Source organism: Spodoptera frugiperda, chromosome 21 (assembly GCF_023101765.2).
Source record: "Spodoptera frugiperda isolate SF20-4 chromosome 21, AGI-APGP_CSIRO_Sfru_2.0, whole genome shotgun sequence".
In the NCBI taxonomy this organism is placed as follows: Eukaryota; Metazoa; Arthropoda; class Insecta; order Lepidoptera; family Noctuidae; genus Spodoptera; species Spodoptera frugiperda.
The window spans coordinates 4,015,353-4,037,152 of NC_064232.1; the positions used below are offsets into that span (position 1 = coordinate 4,015,353).

At 40.2% G+C, this 21,800-nt stretch overlaps 2 protein-coding genes across 3 annotated transcripts in view; one reads left to right on the forward strand and one right to left on the reverse strand.

Annotated features, from left to right (window-relative positions):
- The first annotated feature begins 1,915 nt into the window (after positions 1 to 1,915).
- On the forward strand, positions 1,916 to 3,841 carry LOC126912056 (uncharacterized). The gene has a single exon (XM_050702231.1). It carries the CDS (start codon positions 2,102 to 2,104, stop codon positions 3,839 to 3,841), a length of 1,740 nt encoding a protein of 579 aa, XP_050558188.1. The 5' UTR covers positions 1,916 to 2,101.
- Positions 3,842 to 12,115: 8,274 nt separating this feature from the next.
- Positions 12,116 to 21,800, reverse strand: part of LOC118280504 (anoctamin-4) — a 28,707-nt gene continuing 19,022 nt past the window's right edge. Inside the window, exons 17-24 of one of the 2 annotated variants that reach the window (XM_035600580.2) lie at positions 20,649 to 20,818; positions 19,938 to 20,077; positions 18,827 to 18,986; positions 17,462 to 17,507; positions 17,198 to 17,303; positions 15,959 to 16,134; positions 15,079 to 15,256; positions 12,116 to 13,127 (exon numbers count right to left, since the gene is read on the reverse strand). In XM_035600580.2, the coding sequence (XP_035456473.2) occupies positions 13,093 to 13,127; positions 15,079 to 15,256; positions 15,959 to 16,134; positions 17,198 to 17,303; positions 17,462 to 17,507; positions 18,827 to 18,986; positions 19,938 to 20,077; positions 20,649 to 20,818 (1,011 nt within the window). In that variant the 3' untranslated portion in view covers positions 12,116 to 13,092. Of the gene's footprint in view, positions 13,128 to 15,078; positions 15,257 to 15,958; positions 16,135 to 17,197; positions 17,304 to 17,461; positions 17,508 to 18,826; positions 18,987 to 19,937; positions 20,078 to 20,648; positions 20,819 to 21,800 lie in introns of those variants that run through there. The other variant, XM_035600582.2, reaches the window with a different exon arrangement.

Here is a 21,800-nt window from a genome sequence, read left to right on the forward strand (position 1 = left end):
TATATCATGGGAAAGCGGGCGAAGCCGCTGGCAGAAACTATAAGTAGATAAGGGGCCATCCATAAAATACTAAAGAGCCATCAGACCACCAGAGATGGGGCCCAGTAGGGCTGATGCCTGATCCGGAGCTGCGGACTACCTAGCGGGTTTACCGGGGCTCCGGCTCGAAAAGCAGGAGAAGGAACGGGGTGGTTTTTAGTCAGTAAGAGTTTGACACTCCCTCTCGCCTCGCCCAGGGCGAGACAAGTCATTGGATTTTCCCCCTCAAAAAAAAAAAATCCATAAAATACGTCACACGAATTTCATGATTTTTGACCCCCTCCCCCGTTCTTGTCACATTTTATAATTTTACATCTAGAAATAATTATTTCATTAAAACAGCAGTTCCGATTTTTTTTTTATTTCAATAATTTTTTTTAGCATAGTAATATAAGATACCAGTTAGATTATAATCATTGAAATGTGACGTCACGAAATTTAAGACCCCTCCCGCCCCCTTGTCACATAGAGCCAAACTTCGGCGACCCCTCCCTCCCCCTTAACGTGTGACGTAATTAATGGATGGCCCCTAAATAAAAACTGAGTTTTGTTATTGTATTCAATACGTGAGTCACTATACCTACCTATACTATTACCTTTGTTTTGTTTTTGTTTTAAACACAAAGTTTTTGTTACTTCCTCGTCCATCGTCAACACATGAGCCGGTCACGTTGCACACAAAAAGAAACACTGATTTGACCCAGTGGTTCCAAACCTTTGTACACTCTCATGTTTTTTTTTTTTTTTTTTTTTATTTAACATAATCGAGCAGACGTATTACCTGATGGTAAGCAATCGCCGCCGCCCATGGACACTTGAAACACCAGAGGCTTTACAAGTGCGTTACCGGCTTTTTGGGAGTTAGGAATTTAAGGGTTGTTGTTCGGGAATGAGGATGGGGAAGATTGGGAAGGGGGGAATTGGGCCTCCGGTAACCTAAAATTTACCGTTTGTCGGTGGTGTCTAAATAATCTTAGAAAGTACCTACATATAACTCGGAAAACGTCACATTGGTACTTGCCGTTGGTAGGTATCGAAACCGCACTCTTGTGCATAAGAAGCGGGTGTCTTAAACCATCGGGCCACCACGACACTGGTGAAACACAACGCAAGCGTTGTTTCACGTCGGTTTTCTGTGAGGCCGTGGTATCACTCCGGTCGAGCCGGCCCATTCGTGCCGAAGCATGGCTCTCCCACACTTATGTATGAAGCGTATGGGACAGCGGACCCTAAATATACGTTGGACCCCCAGGGTCCGTAGACCCCAGGTTGTGAATTCAAGCTGCGGGAGCCGCTTTCGTTGTGTGAGTGAGGTTACCGGAGGCCCAATGCCCCCCTTCCCAATCTTCCCCATCCCCATTCCCGAACAACAACCCTTAAATTCCTAACTCCCAAAAAGCCAAACGTCGACCCATTAAATGTAAAAAAAAAAAAGCCGGTAACGCACTTGTAAAGCCTCTGGTGTTTCAAGTGTCCATGGGCGGCGGACATTGCTTACCATCAGGTAATACGTCTGCTCGATTACCGGCATGTCCCATGAAAAAAAAGAAAAAAAAATGTGGGAGTTTTATGTTGCACCCCTGCTGCATGAGCATTTAATTTCGGGCGGGAGGGCGGTGCTGCACGCCGCGTGATAAAAAATACAATGTATATTGTTAGTACAGGTTGGGAAACACTGTTTTAACCAAAGGTTCAAAATTTTACCGATTTCTTATACTAATTGACTCTTTAGCTTTAGTTTAATCTGGAAGTAACCAGTTTACCTTCTCACTAAGTAAGCACATATCCAGCTATACAGAACCAGTTTATAATGGTCTCGCTTTGTATGGTCTTTCCACACATTCGACGGTCAGTTTATACTCGTAGTAATTTTCCCTACAAAATTCTAGCTGCATCACCTCCGGGTTACTCAGCATCTGCTGAGTATATCTTTCTTCAAGTTTCTATAAACGGAGTTAAGGCTCTCATTGGAGTGGTCTACTGTCCTCCTGCAGTGGACTATTTCTCTGATCTCGAGTTGGTTCTGGAGTCCATTGGATCTGAGTATGAGCATCACGTCATCATGGGTGATTTTAACACAAACCTTTTGCACACTACCCTCCGTTCCCGTAAACTTCGAAACATCATTGAGTCTGTGGGTCTCCATGTCTTACCACTTCAAGCAACTCACAGCAGCACTGGAGGTGAGGATACATGGCTTGACTTGGCCCTAACCTCAAGTCCTACTCACGTCTCCTCTCATGGCCAATGTCCAGCCCCTTGCTTTTCCCGTCATGACCTAATTCATTTGTCCTATCGCCTTAAGCCTCCTAAACCTATCCCTAGGGTGCTGCGCATGCGTTGTTTTGCAAAAATGGATGTCGACAGACTGTGTAGGGATGCCGCTGAGCTCGAGTGGGAGTCACAGGTATCCGGTGCTTCCTCGGTCGATGATAAGGTGTCCGTCTTCAACAAACTGGTAAAAACCTTATATGATATCCATGCTCCAGTCAAATCAATAAAAGTTAAACGTCCACCGGCTCCATGGATGTCGAAGGGTGTGCGTATGGCCATGAGGCGAAGAAATCGAGCCTTCAGGAAATATAGGCGGGATCGGTCGGAGGATAATTGGGTGCTGTGCAAGTCGGCTAGGAATCGATGTAATCAGATGATACGTAATGCTAAACGCCGACACATTCTCGAAAATATCACTTCTAGCTCCGCGGCCGATATCTGGAAATTCCTTGGAACTCTGGGTATCGGTAAACAAGGCCATGTGGAGCTGCCTAACACGATTGGTCTGGACGATATCAATCGTCATTTCACCACCACTTCTAATTTGGATCGTCAGACCATTCGTCAGACGGTAGACTTCATCGCTGGCCTTCCGCGTAGGAATACAGATTCCTTTAGTTTTTCTCCGGTTGCCTCGGGCGATATCAAAAAGATTATCCTTTCAATAAAATCCAGAGCCGTTGGCTTTGACGACATAGGTCGTAGTATGATTATCCCGATCCTTGATTATATCCTTCCATCGATTACCCACATTATCAACTTTTCCTTGTTCTCAGGACAGTTCCCTTCCCTGTGGCGTAATGCGTACGTCCGTCCTCTTCCGAAAATCACAAATCCCTCTCTCCCTTCACACTTCCGTCCTATTTCAATCCTTCCATTCCTCTCTAAAGTGCTGGAAGCCTGTGCCCATAAGCAGTTTTCATGTTTTATAGCCCGTCACAACCTCTTAAGCCCCTTGCAGTCTGGATTCAGACCTGGGCACAGTACGGCTACAGCACTTCTCAAAGTGACTGGCGACATTAGAGAGGGGATAGGTGAGACCAAAGTTACTATCATGGTATTGATAGACTTCTCCAATGCCTTTAATGCCGTCAGTCACGACATCCTTGAATCCATCCTGTCCCATCTTATGGTGTCGCCTGGGGCACTGGATTGGTTCCGGTCTTATCTTCGTGGGCGCCAGCAGGCTGTTCGCAACGAGGAGACGCTGTCGAATTGGTGTGCGCTTGCCGCTGGGGTCCCACAAGGCGGTATACTTTCACCATTACTATTTTCTATTTTCATAAACTTCATCACTCATAACCTTCAGTGTGCGTATCATCTCTACGCCGATGACCTTCAGATTTACACTCGAGCTCGGCCGGAAGATCTGTCGATAGCTATTGACAACCTTAACAAGGATTTGGAAGCAGTGAGCAGATGGTCTGACCGGTTTGGTGTGGCAGTAAACCCCACGAAATGCCAGGCTATTATAATTGGTAGCTCACGTATGATGAGCAGGGTGGTAGTCGCACATCTTCCCCCATAACACTTGGTGGCACGGTTATCCCTATTGGCCCTGATGCGAAGAATCTCGGCCTGCATCTTGATGCAACGCTGAGTTGGCGGACTCAGGTCTCCAGTGTTAGCCAAAGGGTAACTGGTGCCTTGCGTAATTTAAACCGGCTCAGGAACTTCCTTCCACCCACGACCAAGGCAATGCTTGTGCAGTCCCTCGTCTTCCCCATAATCGACTATGGTGACGTGTGCTATTACGATCTCAACTCGGACCTGCTCAACAAGCTTGATCGTCTCATCAATAACTGCATCAGATTTGTATTTAACCTGCGCAAGTACGATCATGTTTCTGAGTATCGGGCCGAGTTGAAATGGATGCCCATCCGACAGAGAAGAGCTCTCCGTGCCTTAACAACCCTTTTTTCTATCCTTCATTCTCCTAGTCCTCCTTCATACCTAACTCCTTACTTTCAATACCGCTATTTGGGACACTCCAAAAATCTTCGCTCTTCTCACAATCTCCTTCTACACTGTCCTTCTCACAGTTCTGATACTGTTCACTCCTCATTTCACATCCAATCTATCCTTCTTTGGAACAGGCTGCCCTTGGAAATCAGGAAGTCTGTCAGTAAGCAGGCATTCAAGGCTGGAGTTCGTCGGTGGATCATGGAGGGAAAGTTGGCAGAATCTTCATAAACCTTCTAGTATGTATATATTATATTTGATTGTGCATATTTGTACATGTATATATGTATGTATGTATTGTATATGTTGTATATATTGTATTATATTATATATATATATTGTATTATATTGTATATATGTATATATATATATATGATACACATGATAGTCTATTATTTGTTACCTTTTCTTTATTCTTAATTACTACTTTATTGCACCGACCACATTCTCACTGCATCACCTAAAGGTTGGCTAGCAAGAATGCCTATGGCATTAAGCCCACCATTGTACATTATGTTGCAAAAAGTTAAATAAATAAAAAAAAAAAAAATTAACGGGTTAGAAGTCCCAACCCTATCACATTGTATAGCGGCTTACGTGTCGTAATGAGCACCTCTGCCTACCCCTTCGGGGATAAAAGGCGTGACGTTGCTTTTTTCGCTTAGTATGATCTTTCCGCACATTCGACGGTCAGTTTATACTGGTTTGTTTAGCTTGTTGTGTAGTCTTGTTCATCAAAAACTATGGATAAGAAAATCGTTTAAGTAATGACGGTGATCTGTAAAAACTACATCATTATAAAAATTATTAGGTATTTGGTTGGGTTCAGTTATAGAGATCCGTATTACTCCGGCGCGGCTAGTTTTGGAGAATAGCGCATTCAATAAAATAGTGTGTTTTAAGTGTGTGAGAGCCATGCTTCGCCATAAATGGGCCGGTTCGACCGAAGTGATACCACGGCCTCACAGAAAACCGACGTGAAACAACGCTTGCGTTGTGTGAGTGAGGTTAATGGAGTCCCTATTACCCACCTTCCCAATCTTCCCAATCCCCTATTCCCCAACAACCTTTAAATTCCTAACCCCCAAAAGGCAACGCACTTGTAACGCCTCTAGTGTTTCGTATGTCCATGGGCGGTGACGATTGCTTACCATCAGGACCATCAGGTGATCCGTCTGCTCGTTTACCCGCTTATACGATAAAACAAAAGGCATCTTGACGAAATCTTTTTATTTGAGGGGAGAAAATCCAATGTCTTCTGCCGTCTTGGGCGAGGCGAGATCCAGTGTCAGGCTCTTACTGACTAAAAACCACCCCGTTCTTACTCCTGCTTGTCGAGTCGGAGCCCCGGTAAACTCGCTAGGTAGTCCGCAGCTCCGTACTGGCGGAACCTTTACTTAAAAATATGCAAGAACTTATCTTATATACTTTGGAAATGTGACGTCATTGCCTTCTAACCTATGTTTTGTCTCCTATGAAGTCATGTGTGATGTCACGTGTAGCAAATTGAGACGTAATACATAGTCTATTATATAAACAAGTAATTGTACATAAAAAAATATGTTAATAATGTTAAGCGGTTTCAATGAGCTCTATTCTACCAACCAAGCCCTTTTGTTTGACATCCATAATGGAGGTACGTAGCTGTGTTAAAAATCTGAACTTTAACCTCTTGTAGGTATACAGTAGAAAATACACTGTAGCTCGCGTAGATCTGTACTCTTACTGCCGCACCCAGAGTCATTTAATGATTACTTAAACTATTCCTTAGTGACGATTTTGTATCGAAAACAATTGCTGAGGGCTGGGTTAAGTAAGCATTAAATGACTCTGAGTACGGCGGTTAGTATGAAAAGATTACTTTAAACGAAAAGCAAACTCATACTAAGGACACAGCTAAGGGTACCTACTAATTGGCTAGCTCAAATAAACGAGTGCGTGCTCGTGCCATCAGACCACCACAGATGGGGCCCAGTAGGGCTGATGCCTGATCCGGAGCTGCGGACTACCTAGCGGGTTTACCGGGGCTCTGGTTCGAAAGGCAGGAGTAGGAACGGGGTGGTTTTTAGTCAGTAAGAGTTTGACACTCCCTCTCGCCTCGCCCAAGGCGAGAAAAGACATTGGATTTTCCCCCCTCAAAAAAAAAAGCTCAAATAAACGAACCAATCAGAGTACCGAACGCGCTCTCGTTTCGATTACTTTAAACGTAAAGCAAACTCGTACTACGGGTACTGCGTTCCCGACACAATATTATGAGCTAATATTATAAATAGCTACTTCCGCGCGGTTTCACCCGCTCTGCTCGGTTCCTCTTAATCGTAGCGTGATGTTTTATAGCCTATAACATTCCTCGATAAATGCACTATCCAACACAAAAAGAATTATTCAAATCGGAGCAGTAGTTTTGGAGATTAGCGCGTTCAAACAAACAAACAATCAAACAAACTCTTCAGCTTTATAATATTAATAATATTATATATATTATATATTATAGTATAGATGAGAAGGTGAGTTTGTTGGTTTGTCCTTTTTTCACGTCTCAAGAGTCGCAACGGAGTGGGTTTACTACATAAAGTTATTTGGGAGGCTGGAGAACGACATAAGATACGTCTTGTCTCTTTCTAACCCCTCATTTTCGTAAAATCGGGGTTGGAAGCTTATACTTATGGAAAATTTTCAAGATAGAAAGCTAAAAAATTAATTTATGTTTCTTGATACTTAAAAAGCGCGCGTGAAGGCGCTGGCGAGCTAATCTAATCAGTTAAAATTGTATGGTCGTCAAGATTAAGAGTGTGTACCAAATATCAGATCCATCTGTCGTCAGGAAGGGGGTGAAATTACATTTACTAAAGACCCAAACAAACAATCGTGGCAAGCTAAATAAAACCGTTTAACAATAATAATTGGTATATAATATAAGTTATAACGGGTGATTTTTTAAGTGATATTTTTTTGATTTTCAAAAAAAAAAAACACAAAAATAATGAAAAACTTGCTGAAATCTTTATTGGAATCGATAGAACGATCAATATAATTTAATATTTAATGATGATTTCATCTAGAAGCTGGCCGCGGCTCCGGTTCAGATGGCCCATTCGCAAGGCCTTTTTGAAAATCAAAAAAATACCACTTAAAACATCACCCTATAGTAAATGATAAAATAAGCGTAGACTGCCTCATATTTTCTGTTTCTTTGTGGTACATAATATAAGACAAAAGAGGGCATTGCCCTACACTTATTTACGCAGTCACAATAAAAATATCTTCAAGATGATAAATCGTTGTACATAAGTAAGTAGTAACAAATAAAAATGGGCTTTTTATAAACGCACTTCATCATCACTATAATCTACATACCTTCACTCGCGTGTTTATCACCAGTTCTGCTCGCCTTCTATTGGTCGTAGCGTGTTGTTGTATAGACTTCTTCGATAAATAGAATTACATTCAACTCTATAGTCTAAATATAATTTTCGACACAGTGGTTCCAGGGAATAGCGCGATCAAAAAAAGCTCTTCATCTTTATTTATTAAACTATAGATGAACTCGTTAATTAAGAAAAATCATTTCGCCTTAATAATTCTCTCACCTTGGGTGAGGCGAGTAGGAGTGTCAGACTCTTAAGTCTGACACTCCTACTGACGGGGTGGTTTTTAGTCAGTAAGTTGACTAAAAACCACCCGTTCCTACTCCTGCTCTTTAAGAGCCCCGGCAATTCGTTATGTCTTACGTGGCTCCGTATTACGGGTAGGCTTGCCAAATGGCCGGGATTTCCACTATTGTCCCGGGATATTGTGTGCTGTCCCGTGTCCAGTAATTTTACTTAGCTGTCCCGGAATGAAAAAATACTAGTTTTTGTCACAAAAATACAATACTATGACTGCAAAACGTGCTTGCAAGTCGCACTACATACAGTACGCTCAACGGATCTTGGCAGGTCTGAACTACGTGCAGAAGGCTGCGCAATAAGTGTAAAGGGTCAATTGTATTTAGAAATGGTCAATCTCTAGCCTAGATCGCCGCCCCCCGCACCTCGCCTCATGCCACCATTTGGTTCTAAAAAGACTTATTGCGCAGCCTTCTGCACGTAGTTCAGACCTGCCAAGATCCGTTGAGAGTACTGTACGTGTGTTGAGGGGCGACAAGGCTGAGTTCTAGGTACCTACTTAATTCCTACTTTTAGAGTTTAGACTCGGATGATGGGACACCAAAGCTCAGATTCCGTTCGTGGCCTTAGAAATGTCCAGGAAATGATTTGTCTGGATCTGGCAATCCTAATTTAGGGCCTCCGTGGAGTTTTGAAACTACTCAAATTACCTCGTCAAATAGTTTTATAGTCATACAGATTACTCACGTAAGTATCTAACGGTAAAATGGGGTGAATAGAAACTCAGGGGGTGAATAGAATTTTTTTTTTATTAGGATTATTAGTTTGTTTTCGTGTTTTTGGTTTCAATAATAAATTAATAAAAAATATTAAAATGGTGTAAACAGTACTAAATTACGTGAAAACACAACAAAATGTTGTTCCTATTCACCCCTGATTTGTTTCTATTCACCCCGTTTTACGGTACTTACGTGAGTAATCTGTATGACATTGACAAGTGGAAGAAGCTTTCGTCTGTCAGCTGTTTTTTCTCCAATTATAAGTACTCATTAAGTACCTAAGCACATAAGTAAATACATAATAAATTGAAGTGATAAAAGTCACTTTTATGTCGATTTATTTAATCATTTTAATCAGACACGAGTCTGCATCTGCACACGTTTTCTATTCAATTATATTGGTGAATTGGTGAAACTATTTATATTATATTAAGATCTCGATGTATACCATATACTTACTCAGAAATAAATGTCTATTCTATTCTATTCTACTAGCTACTTCCGCGCGGTTTCACCCGCTCTGCTCAGCTCCTATTGGTCATAGCGTGATGTTTTATAGCCTATAGCCTTCCTCGATAAATGCACTATCCAACACAAAAAGATTTTTTCAAATTCAATTCGGACCAGCAGTTCCGGAGATTAGCGCGTTCAAACACAAACAAACTCTTCAGCTTTATAATATTATATAGTATAGTATATAGTATAGATAAGTACCTATCTTGTGCAAACGTAATGAGGATCATCGTTTTTTAAAAGATTTTATTTAGGTTGCCCTGTTTGTTTGTTTGGGTCTCCATTTAATTTTTACCCCTTTACTGATGACAGATCGATAATTATATTATCATAGCCAAAAGCCTCGACCAGCACCTGAGTAGGCTAACGTTAAATGGTTGCGTCAAGAGCCTGATGCGGAAAGCAATACTTCTGGACAAAACGCGTATTGTGAGGAGATTTCTGTCTCTTGAGCCTTAAACACCGGTAGCTTGGACCATGCTCCCGTTATCAGTTGGCTCCTATTTTTATATTTTTAAATGTTATTTATGTTGTATTTCATAAAGTAGTATTTAAAACAAATATTTCAGAGAATTTAAAATAAATATATGAAATAAATAAATGATGTTATCTGTTAGTCGTCAGCAGTGGACGAATTGAAGATCACGTGTGAAACTTTGTTTGGATGTTTGTCCGTCAATAAAGCTGGAACTACTGAACGGGTTTTATTGAAATTTGGTATACAGACAGGGTAGGACCTAAATTGGGTAATAGGATACTTTTTAACCCACAGAATCGCGGGCAAAGTCGCTGGAAGAAGGTAGTTTATAATTACTATAATTTCATGTACAATATAGACATTGATGTTTATGACTTATTTATTAAAAAAGTACCACAAGTGAAACGTTTCTCGGACATTAAGATTATTATATGAAGATAAGTAGCGATATAATGACCCCTGCTGACCCCACTACGATATGCGACAATTTGTGAACTGTCTGGCAGATGTAACATAAATATATCTATCTTCAACGTGTAACAAAGTGACCATATAACTATATGAAGAAGCACTGATGAATACAGGTTGAATAGAATCTCTACACAAAGTTTCAGCTTAAAATACGTTAAAAAAGATTGGTACCAAATACTTGGTGTCGCATGGTTCTTGATTTTAAATCATACAAACGAGTAAGTAGTCAACTCGGACCACATACCTACGGCCCATTTGGGACGAGTTGCAGAAAATAAAATAAAATAATATTTTTAGTGGTCAACTCGTCCCACGTCACTACCACAATGAGATAAGGTACAGTCAGTAGCAAAAGGGTTAGTGTGGAAATAATAAAGTTCTATTACTTTGTTAAAAACAAAAGATTTTCTAGGAACTTCATTCTATCTATGTTATCATTTACTTCATAAGTGACCGCCATGACCATTGTTTAAGCCACACATATTACCTATTCTTAGTAATTTTGATTAACCTATGAATTTAGGTAATAAATTATTTAACCGACACTAAAAAAAGAGGTTCTTACTTCGTCATGATTTTTTAATATGAAATAATCTATGAACAAAACGAAAGTAAAGAAAAAAAACTATAAAAAAATATTTTTAATCTTGTGTTGCTAACTGTACCAAACATTGATAAAGTTTAAAAATCCATTGATGTTGGGGAAAATCATCCATTGACTTCTGCCGCCTTGGGTCAGGCGGGAGGGAGTGTCAGACTCTGACTGACTAAAAACCACCCCGTTCCTTCTCCTGCTTTGAGCCGGAGCCCCGGTAATCTTTTACGTTGTCCGCAGCTCCGGATCGGGCAGCAAAATACTTGATATCGCATGGTTCTTGATTTCAAATCATACAAACGTGTCAAAACACTACAGGGATCACGCGCTAATATTACGAAACATTTCTTCTGTCAATCTGATCGCCTAGTACCTGTCTACCTAATTCTAATACGCGCGGCGGCACGATTGGAAAAATTCATAACTTGGTACCATGAAAACATGAGTTTAAAAAACCCTTCCCGTATCGTTTGTTATGTTGTCTAGAAACCGTGCAATTGATATGTATACCCCCTTTTTGTGACACGTTGTATATACTTACATATATGTATTATAAAAAAAATAACTAACAGTATGTATTTATATCAAATTCATATTAAAATCCGTACACATTATATTAATAAATCTTTTTTTTATTGAATGACTTGTTTTGTTCCTCGTGCAAGCGTACAGAGAAACGCAGATGATCGCGAACAAACGTCAAAAAAAAGGCAAAATATTAATTTACGTGAGTAGTAGTAGTGTTTAGTTAATTTAATATGTCTCACAACTTCACTATCATGTCGATAATTATGTATAGAAAGAAAACAAGACGTACAAATATATTATTATATGAAAACTTTTATTTTACACGCAAACTGAAAAAGGGCTCGAATTTTGCAAATGCAAAGCAGGACCATGCGTTTACTTGCATAAGTAACGTATAAAATTAAAGCAAATAAACAAAAAAAAAGATAACATATTGTAAAATTAAAAAAAGGATATACAAATATAAAGAAACCACAAATGAAATATCTTTTTAATATAAAAAAAAACAAATATGAAAGAAGAAAGCAATTTAGTGCATAAAGAGTACAGACATTTATATTGGCTAAAATATTACGAATAAAATAATTTAACCATTAAAGACTTAAGTATACGACATTACAAAACAAACAAATTACTTCAAAATAGTTATATATTTTTTTTAATCTTAATGTTTTTTTTAAACTTAGAAAACTAAATGAATTATTATTACTCTCGGGTTACTCACGTAACTGTTTGACGAGGAACTCGACTAGTTTCAAGCCATACTAGGGCTTATATTCATGAGACAGAATATTAATCAGACTCCGATCCGATCCGATCCGATTCCTGTATAAGAACAGATTACGATACTTGCCTGTTTTTTTAGCACAGCACTACAAAATATAAAGCGCTGACATAACCTTGTAATAGCGCAGTATAGATTTAGAAAAATATTGTTTACCAAGTTATTTGACACTCAGTTTGGCACAAAATTATAACATTCATTGATTATTGATATAATAATGTTGTTTTAATACTCCTCAATTGTTAAAACGGTAAACAACCAGCAAAAATATTTTTATCGTAACTGCAACGCCATTACAAAGTTACGTCGTCAGTTCAATCGCGACGTGTCAGGAACGCATTCTCTGAACGGCCGAACTATACCTACTTAATTCTTGTAGGTCGTGGAATGCTGTTCATGAATATGAACCCCTAACGTGGTTTGAAACTAACCGAGTTCACCGTCAAATGGTCACCTACGTGAGTAAGGCTTTTCCACCAGAGATGTGCTATGTAACTATACTACGAAGATGTAATAGCTAAGCTGTGAAACTGTGTGACCGTTTCCACTGATACTAAGGTATGTAGTTGTGCGAGGAAGATGTGCTATGAAGATGCGCCGCCACAAATTAATTAGCTGAGTATGCGATGTATCGATAGTAGGGAAACCATTCATAGCATGCATCTTTCCATATAAAAAATATAGCTTAGCTGAGTCCGTTTCCACCAGTGCCAAGCTATATATACCAATTAATATGGTTGGTGGAAGCCAAACGCATCCACAGCAACGTAGCATAGCACATCTCTGGTAGAAAATCACCCTAACTGCCGCACTCAGAGACATAAAAAGATTACTTAAACTATTCCTTAGTAACGATTTCGTTCTGAAAACAATTCCTAAGGACTGGGTTAAGTAACCATTAAATGACTCTGGGTATGGCGGTAAGTCAGAAAACAATAATTAATTTAGTTTGTCTCATAAAAGTAATAATACAAACTAATATATCCTCTCATATTACCAGTGGTGATATGGATTTTTGTGGTACTGCTACATATATCGAGAACTCTTGATGGTCGAGCAAATTAAGATCCATCTTTTTGTACTGGCTCGCGAGGTACTGGAAATATAAATATGCAATGTAAGAAATGGGTTGATTCGAAAGTAGATATAAAATGTGGGAGAGCCATGCTTCGGCACGGATGGGCCGGCTCGACCGGAGTGATACCACGGCCTTAGAAAACCGACGTGAAACACAGCTTGCGTTGTGTGTGGTTACCGGAGGCCCAATTACCCTCCTTCCCAATATTCCCAATCTCTCCATTCCTCTTTTTTCTCTACCGTAATACGTTGTGAGATCCATATAATACCGAGTCGGTTATTTTATTTAGTCTCAACTTAAAGGACTTTCTGTCGTAAATTATTATGTAAATTGTTATCATATCAATATTATATTTATTTTACGTTTTAAATAAAATAGATCGACTTGGCCATCGCACGCATGCAATAGACCATCGTAATTGGTAATCATAAAATAGACTAAACACTTGTGTTTTTAATTTCCATGCGATGGCCAAGTCAATCTATTTTATTTGTAACGTAAAATAAATGTAAGGGTGTTACCTATCGATCGATAGTCCATTGATACCATCGATCGTCATCGGTCGACATTGATCGATTGGTGTGGTAGCTTTAATTTATCGACGGATATCGGTTGACTTACCAATCGATCGATTATACAATTCCGGCTGGAATCTATCGATCGACATCGACCAATCCATTTCACCATCGATCGATGATATCGATCTGGCTATTGATGGATTAGTGTGGTAGAAACTATCGATCGATGTCGACTAATCCATACCATCGATCGATGGCATCGATGGACGATTGCTCGGTTGGTGTGGTAACACCCTAATATTGATATGATAACACTTAACTTCCTTTTCCGATCTTAGAGAACTTTACTCTCTGGGGGATTACACCGGTTCTCGAATCCGAAGTTTCGTTTAATCTTCGGCCGTAGGTTTCATTGATTTACTAATAGAATTACTTGAAATAACGTTTTATTTTTAATTTCATAATTATCAAAACCTATTTATTTATCTTCATTTCATTCGTTCATTTTTGTTCACGAAAGCTCGCAATAAATAGAATTGTAGTATGCAATCTGCGAAGTTTTTTCGTTCGTTGAATTAGAGTAGGCCCCCTGTTCCCTAAACACATACCTTATCTAATATTTACTAGTGGTCGCCTAGTGGTCGAAATTCGACCATATATTTAATTTAACCACACAATACCACTTAACATACGTTCAAGGATAATTTTTATATAACGAATTGCTATTAGTTTTGTAAAATCCAAATTAATATATTCCGGCGCATCATGAACAGGAAAACTCTATTCACATGAGAATATCATCGCAATGTCTGTCGATTTTGACGTTTTGCCAAATACGATCAGATACTATGCAAGGTAGTGTGTGTAATGTTTTATTTATTGATTTAATGTACTTTATAAGCATTATTTAAAAAAAAAAATAGCGTTCTCAACTTCTCCTACACATAAACTATAAGTGTACCAAATTTTATGCTCCTACGTCCGCGCAATTTTCGTAAAAAGGGGTCTAAAGTTTTGGAACACGTATTAATGTATACAATGTGATAGGGGCGAGACTTCTAACCCGTTAAGGCTGAGTACTACATCTAATTTTATCGTCAAAAAAATAATATGGGGGGTTGAACCCCTAATTGAAAATATTGAAAAATAGTGATTTTTTCGGTAAAAATAATTCACAAATGATTTTTTTTCTCACCAAAACATTATCAAACATATGAAAAAAGTAATTAATTAGTTAGCCAAGGTTATTAGCTACCGTTTGTCGTTTTTTTTTTGTTTCTACGACGCATACAACCTTTGATATCAAAAAAGTAAAAAGAATATTAAAATAGCCATAATTTTTAGGGGGACCCCTCCCCCTTCGACCCCCGACTTTTGTCGATAAAATTAGATGTAGAACTCAGCCTTAACGGGTTAGAAGTCTCACCCCTATCACATTGTAGATGACTCACTTCTAGCTTTGACCTTGGTTATGAGTAGATCGCGGTATTCAGGGGATAGCCTTCCCTGCCCATGCTGGTATCTCGCTTCTTTCCTCACCACAGCTTCCCTGTGCAGTTGAGTGGTCAGCTCTCTTGGCACTCGAGGTATCAAAACTCGTACCACAGCCGTTAACCCGAAAACCAAATGCTGTACAGAATAAAAGAGAATTTATTTTGCAAATATGGCTATATAGCTGATGGAGTTACATATGAAATAGTTTGCTGCCATATTTTACAAAATTGGCATGCAAAAACAAAAAAGGTATTACAATTAAAATTTTAAACACTAAAAGAAGAAAATTAAGTCTAAAACACACTTAAAATTAAAAATTACTTATGACTATTTGGAAGGGTAAAATAAAGTATAAAGTATGTAATTGAGAAAATTTGGATTTTTTAAGGCCTGCCTCGATAACACAATAATTAATTTAGTATGTCTCACGAAAGTTATAATAAAATTAAAGCGATTTGTGTTAAAACTAATCATACTATGTCGTTTATGCCGCAAAACATCTAAAACTTGTGATTGGACTCGATGCGTGTGATAGTTTTATGATAATAATTATGAACTATTATTATTATATTAGTTTATTTCTTACTAGCTACTTCCGCGCGGTTTCACCCGCTATGCTTAGTTCCTATTGGTCATAGCGTGATGTTTTATAGCCTATAACTTTCCTCGATTAATGCACTATTCAACACAAAAGTAATTATTCAAATCGGACCAGTAGTCCTGTGGATTAACGTGTTCAAACAAACAAACAAACAAACAAACTCTTCAGCTTTATAATATTAATATATTAGTATAGATAATAGAGTTTCACCCAAAACCACAACAGATGGCTCTGACCTCAAAAATGACGACAAATGCCAGTCGAGCCGCGAACACGTGCCAATAGAGAGGAGATAAGCCATACGGGTCAGCATGGTCTGGGGGGTTCCTGTAGCCCCAATACCCACAAAATGTAGGGTCCGGCTCAGAATCATCAGCCCCCCAATCTGCTTTGTAATCCGATGTATTAAACCCTGAGAAAAAATAATTATATACAGGTTTTTAAACTGACATGGTCACTAACACTATCATTAGAACTTAAGACGGGATATTTACCATGTTTATTTATGTTTATGACTTTGCGATATACAGTTCATTTTATCATGGCGCTTGCAACAGTCCCGAAATATCGGAAACTCATAGACATAAACAAACATGGAAAATATCCCGTCTTAAAATCTAATGATAGTAATTATATATGTACATATAATTAAAAAAATATATATTAAAAAGCTGGCAACGCAATTGTAACGCCTCTGGTGTTTAAAGTGTCCATGAGCGGCGGCTATTGCTTACCATCAGGTCATACGTCTGCTCGTGTTTCATAAAAAAAGCAGTAGCAGGTAGTCGTGTAAAGGTAAGCGTCCACAGGCACGCATCGAACGCATCGCACGTAACGGGTTTTAGTTCCGTTTTGTATAAAAGCAAGACCTGTTTTTATTTTTTAGAGAGGAAAATCATCCAATGCCTCCTGATTTATTTTTGATCACGTTGGTATCCTAATACGCAGGAGATATTATAGTGCACAAGTGTGTACGCAAACACAGGTGCACTCTCTGTTCCCTCCGTCTCTGAACCCAATGGGACGGCAGACCGAAACCACCGGAGAGGTCAGGACCAACGGGCTTACGTGCTTTCCAATGCATGGGGGTGAAATACCACCAAACTCACTGACTCCTTAAAAAAATATGATTCATTATCATACTTGTCTTTTCAAAAGGATTGGCGTACCTTACCACTGCTGACTAACCAAAGGCCTCTTCTCACACGGAAAAGGTTTGAGTCGTTAATCACCATGCTTGCTCAATGCGGGTTGGCAATACCAAACTTATGCTTTAAAAATTATATGCCAAGGTTTCCTCGCTATGTTTTCCTTCACCGTTTGTCAGTGATGTCTAAATAACCTTAGAAAGTACATATAACTCGGTAAAAGTCACTTTACCGTTGGTAGGTTTCAAATCCCTGGGACACCACGACCCCTTCTTTTGACCATTACAACAAACTGATAAACATAATTATTGTGATAGATACACTCACATGCTAAGCAATGGTAAATATATCCAGATAAAGTGTGATCAGGAGAATATACAAATATATACACCATGCGAGGTATAAAATCACTGGTGTATGCAATCACAAAGGCCTGTAAACAGACAAAACAAAACTGTATCATAACGACATCTATTGGTCCAGTTTAGGAACTACGTAGACTAGTTTACAGGAGACGGATTGTAGATGGCGCTCCTTTATCATAATTAAAAAATGTAGTTGTTAATTGTTTATAATTGATTAAACACTTACATTTGACACCACAGCTAAATATGTGACTGCTTTCAAAACACCAAACCTGTAAGCATTCGATAATTTTACATCTATTACGGTCAGCCTAGTATTTACAACTAACTTCTGCCAGCGGCTTCGCCCGCGTTGCCGTGGGATAAAAAGTATTCTATCACCCAAGTCAGTTCATATCCTGTCTGAATACCAAATTTCATCAAAATCCGTTCAGTAATTTCAGCGTGATTGACGGACACACATCCAAACAAACAAACTTTTACATTTAAAATATTATTGTAATAAGTAAGAATATAAATATTGATTCAGTACAGAGACATTAAACATTGGTTGGTTACAGATCCGACCAATGGTTAATAATTTTAGTATAACAATAGATTTCTTTATGTTGGGGATATCATCCAATCACTTCTCCCGCGCGCTTTGAGCGAGGCGAGAGGAAATGTCAGACTCTCACTGACTAAACGCTATTACATTCCTACTCCTGCTTTTCGAGCCGGAACCCGACCGAAATACACTACCTGCCTACCTCAGGTTACCGAACCTGTAGTGTAGTATTTTCTCCGACATCTTTAATTGATTTTGTCTGGATTTTAAAAGAGACTATAATCTCTGAGTTTGTTTCGACGTTTCTTCTCAGAGTAGTCCGATAGGAAATGCCGGCCTCATCTATGTAGTTATTTAAAAGATTGACGTGTAAAAGAGTTACATTTTAACCTGTTTGTAAAAAAAAAACAAAAATAAGAAATTGGTTGGTTTATTCGAACCGACCAATCAGAGCGCTGAACGCGCTCTCGTTTCGATTACTTCAAACGTAAAGCAAAATCGTACTAATGGTATCACTTGGCTGGTGGAAGCATGGGCGTAGCCAGGGGGGTTTGAACCCCCCCCCCCCGAAAAATGCGTACCTAGACATTACAGAGGGAGCTGCGGACTACTTAGCGGGTTTACCGGGGCTCCGGCTCGAAAAGCAGGAGAAGAAACGGGGTGGTTTTTAGTCAGTAAGAGTCTGACACTCCCTCTCACCTCGCCCAAGGCGGGAGAAGTCATAGGATGATTTTCCACCCTCAAAAAAAAAAGACATTACAGAGCGTTATTTTTCTAGTTAGCATAGTACATCCCGTGTTTGGCAAAGGTCTTTATTACTACCAATGAATCTGTTTATTACATACTAGCTACTTCCGCGCGGTTTCACCCGCTCTGCTCGGCTCCTATTGGTCATAGCGTGATGTTTTATATTACATAGTCGTCCAACACAAAAAGAATTATTTTTTTTTCGGTCGGTCACACATTTAATGGCTCGACTTTCTTGAACCCCCCCCCCCCCCTCCCAACTAAAACCTGGCTACGCCCATGGGTGGAAGAACTTACCAAGCTCCAATATCCTCGACTCTTTGAGCCAAAGGTCTGCGAGTGAGCGTCACCATCTTGTAAGCGTCCAGTCTTATCTCCGCGATGTTGTTGAGTAGAGCAAACAGGGGAGCGAGGGGGAACGCAGCCACGAACAGAGTTACGAAGCCGTATTGGATAACTGTAAGAAAACCATTGTTTAAATCTATAAAGGAGCAAGTGTGGAGAGCCATGCTTCGGCACGAATGGGTCGACTTGACCGGAGTGATACCACGGCCTCATAGAATACCGACGTGAAACAACGCTTGCGTTGTGTTTCGTTGTGTGAGTGAGGTTACCGTAGGCCCAATTCCCCCCTTCCCAATCTTCCCAATCACCGATTCCCGAACAACAACCCTTAAATTCCTAACTCCCAAAAAGCTGGCAACGCACTTGTAACGCCTCTGGTGTTTAAAGTGTCCATGAGCGGCGGCTATTGCTTACCATTAGGTCATACGTCTGCTCGTGTTTCATAAAAAAGCAGTACAGGTAGTCGTGTAAAGGTAAGCGTCCACAGGCACGCATCGAACGCATCGCACGTAACGGGTTTTAGTTCCGTTTTATATAAAAGTAAGACCTGTTTTTATTTTTTTAGAGGGGAAAATCATCCAATGTCTTTTCCCGCCTTGGTTGAGGCGAGAGGTCAGACACTTACTGACAAAAAACCACTCCGTTCCTGCTCCTGCTTTTCGAGTCAGATCCTCGGTAACCCGCTAGGTAGTCGAGGCTTACGTTGTGTTTCACTGTGGTAATTGCGAGCAACTCTTCTGGTGTTAAGTGTCCATACGCGGCTTTGATAGCTTACCAGATACCTTAGCTTAGCGAAACTTTTTGCCTCGCACAGCAAAACTGTTGTCGGTGGTATTTCCGAACCGATACGACCTTCAAACCTTCAAGAAAAGAGCATACTCCTTTCTAAGAGGCTGGTATCGCACCTTTGACTCCTCTGATGTCCATGGACGGCGCTAATCGCTTACTATCAGGTAACCCGTCTGCTCGTTTGCCCCGTATTCCATAAAAAATCCATCAAGAGCTCCTCTGCTCATTTGCGCTTCTTTTAGATCAAAATCAAAAATTAAACTATAATACGTACTCATTTCCAAATAGTCATCAAACAGTGCCAGTCTCCCAGCATCATGCAGGTGGTAATCTTGCTCCCAAGCCATATGTGGTTTATTGGGATCCATGGTCATGGCTTTATGAGACCTCCAACGCAACCAGTTGTAGACTTTTCTACGGATGAAGATATTTGTACAGGTTTTAAGTAACAAACTCAAAGAGTGGCAACTCTTTTTTTTTTAAGGGTGAAAATTATCCAATGACTTATCCCGCCTTGGGTGAGGCAGGAGGGAGTGTCAGACTCTTACTGACTAAAAACCACCCCGTTCCTTCTCCTGCTTTGAGCCGGAGCCCCGGTAACCTTTTACGTAGTCCGCAGCTCCGGATCAAGTGGCAACCCTAGACTCCTATTCCATCATCAACAGCCTCAAGACGACCATTGCTGATCAAAGGCCTCTCTTTAAGAGTGAGGGGCATACGATGCGTTGCAGCTCCGCTCCGCAAAGATTTCACCGTATCAGTGAGCACACGAGCGGTGCACCGTCACTAACCACTAACTAAACTTATATTTCTTTTTCTTCTCCTCTAATAACATCTTCTGGTTTGTTTTGTTGCGGGATCCAAGACAGTCATTCATTTTCCTGGGATACGCCAGACTTCAGTGTTCCGGTGTTTTCATGGTTGTATCTACTGTAGATCCTGGTGCACAGGAGTTTATAATATAAAATTACAGAAACACACGTACGGGTTACCAAGCTCGATGAAGTGGTTGAAGAATTGCTTGCCGATCATGATGATTGCAAGCTGTATGCACAACTCTGTGAGACAGCCGGCCGGATCGCAGACATCTCCTTTGAGCTTGAATAATTGGGATCTTCTTGCTTGATCGTCTCCAGGGTGGTCGTAAAAGCGACCCTGGAAAATTTGGGAAAGTTCCAATCAAGGATGTTAAGGATATCCACATCCGTAACCGAAACTATCCGAATCAGAAATAAAAAAATATCCATTTCCGTAACCGAAACTAAAATAAATGTTCCGGATAATTTCAAATAGGAGCGGAGTCTAAATGAGGCATGAGACAAGTTACTTATAGGCATACTAAATTAATTATTATGTTATCGGCTTACTCACGTAACGTTTTGACGAGGAACTCGACTAGTTTCAAGCCATGCTAGAGGCTCATATTCATGAGCAGCATTACGCAACACACGACGCGGCGATTGTCGCACTGCTACTGGCGATTCGAGCTACGCGCCCATCGCGCCCTCTGCCTGGAATCGCGCGTACTATCCGGCGCGCGCGACGATGTTGGCTCGTTAGACTCGCTCGCCGGCGGCTGCGCAGGTGTTGGGTTCGATTCTCGGGTCGACGCAAAAACGGTGTCACATACCGCGCTCACTGTGTCACACTCCAGACCCGCAACATTGTAGGCTGACGCAGATTGCAGACTTGGCTTCCAGGCAGGAGGTAATGCCCAGCCACCGTCTCTGTTGAAATTAGGAGCGCCGGCGCGCGAGTCTAACGAGCCAACATCGTCGCGCGCGCCGGATAGTACGCGCGATTCCAGGCAGAGGGCGCGATGGGCGCGTAGCTCGAATCGCCAGTAGCAGTGCGACAATCGCCGCGTCGTGTGTTGCGTAATGCTGCTCATGAATATGAGCCTCTAGCATGGCTTGAAACTAGTCGAGTTCCTCGTCAAAACGTTACGTGAGTAAGCCGATAACATAATAATTTACTTATAGGTAGATTGAAGTGTCTGCCAAATGAAGACCTATTTCTAAATAAAATCATTTGATTATCTATTTATATGTTACTTTTAAAATTCCTTAGAAATCAATTATCCGTAACCGAAACTATCCGAAACTACCGGATAATTTGGAATAATTTCTTATCCGTA

Coding starts and splice junctions, on each gene's coding strand:
- LOC126912056 (XM_050702231.1), top strand. CDS start 2,102: ATGGGTGATTTTAACACAAACCTTTTGCACACTACCCTCCGTTCCCGT.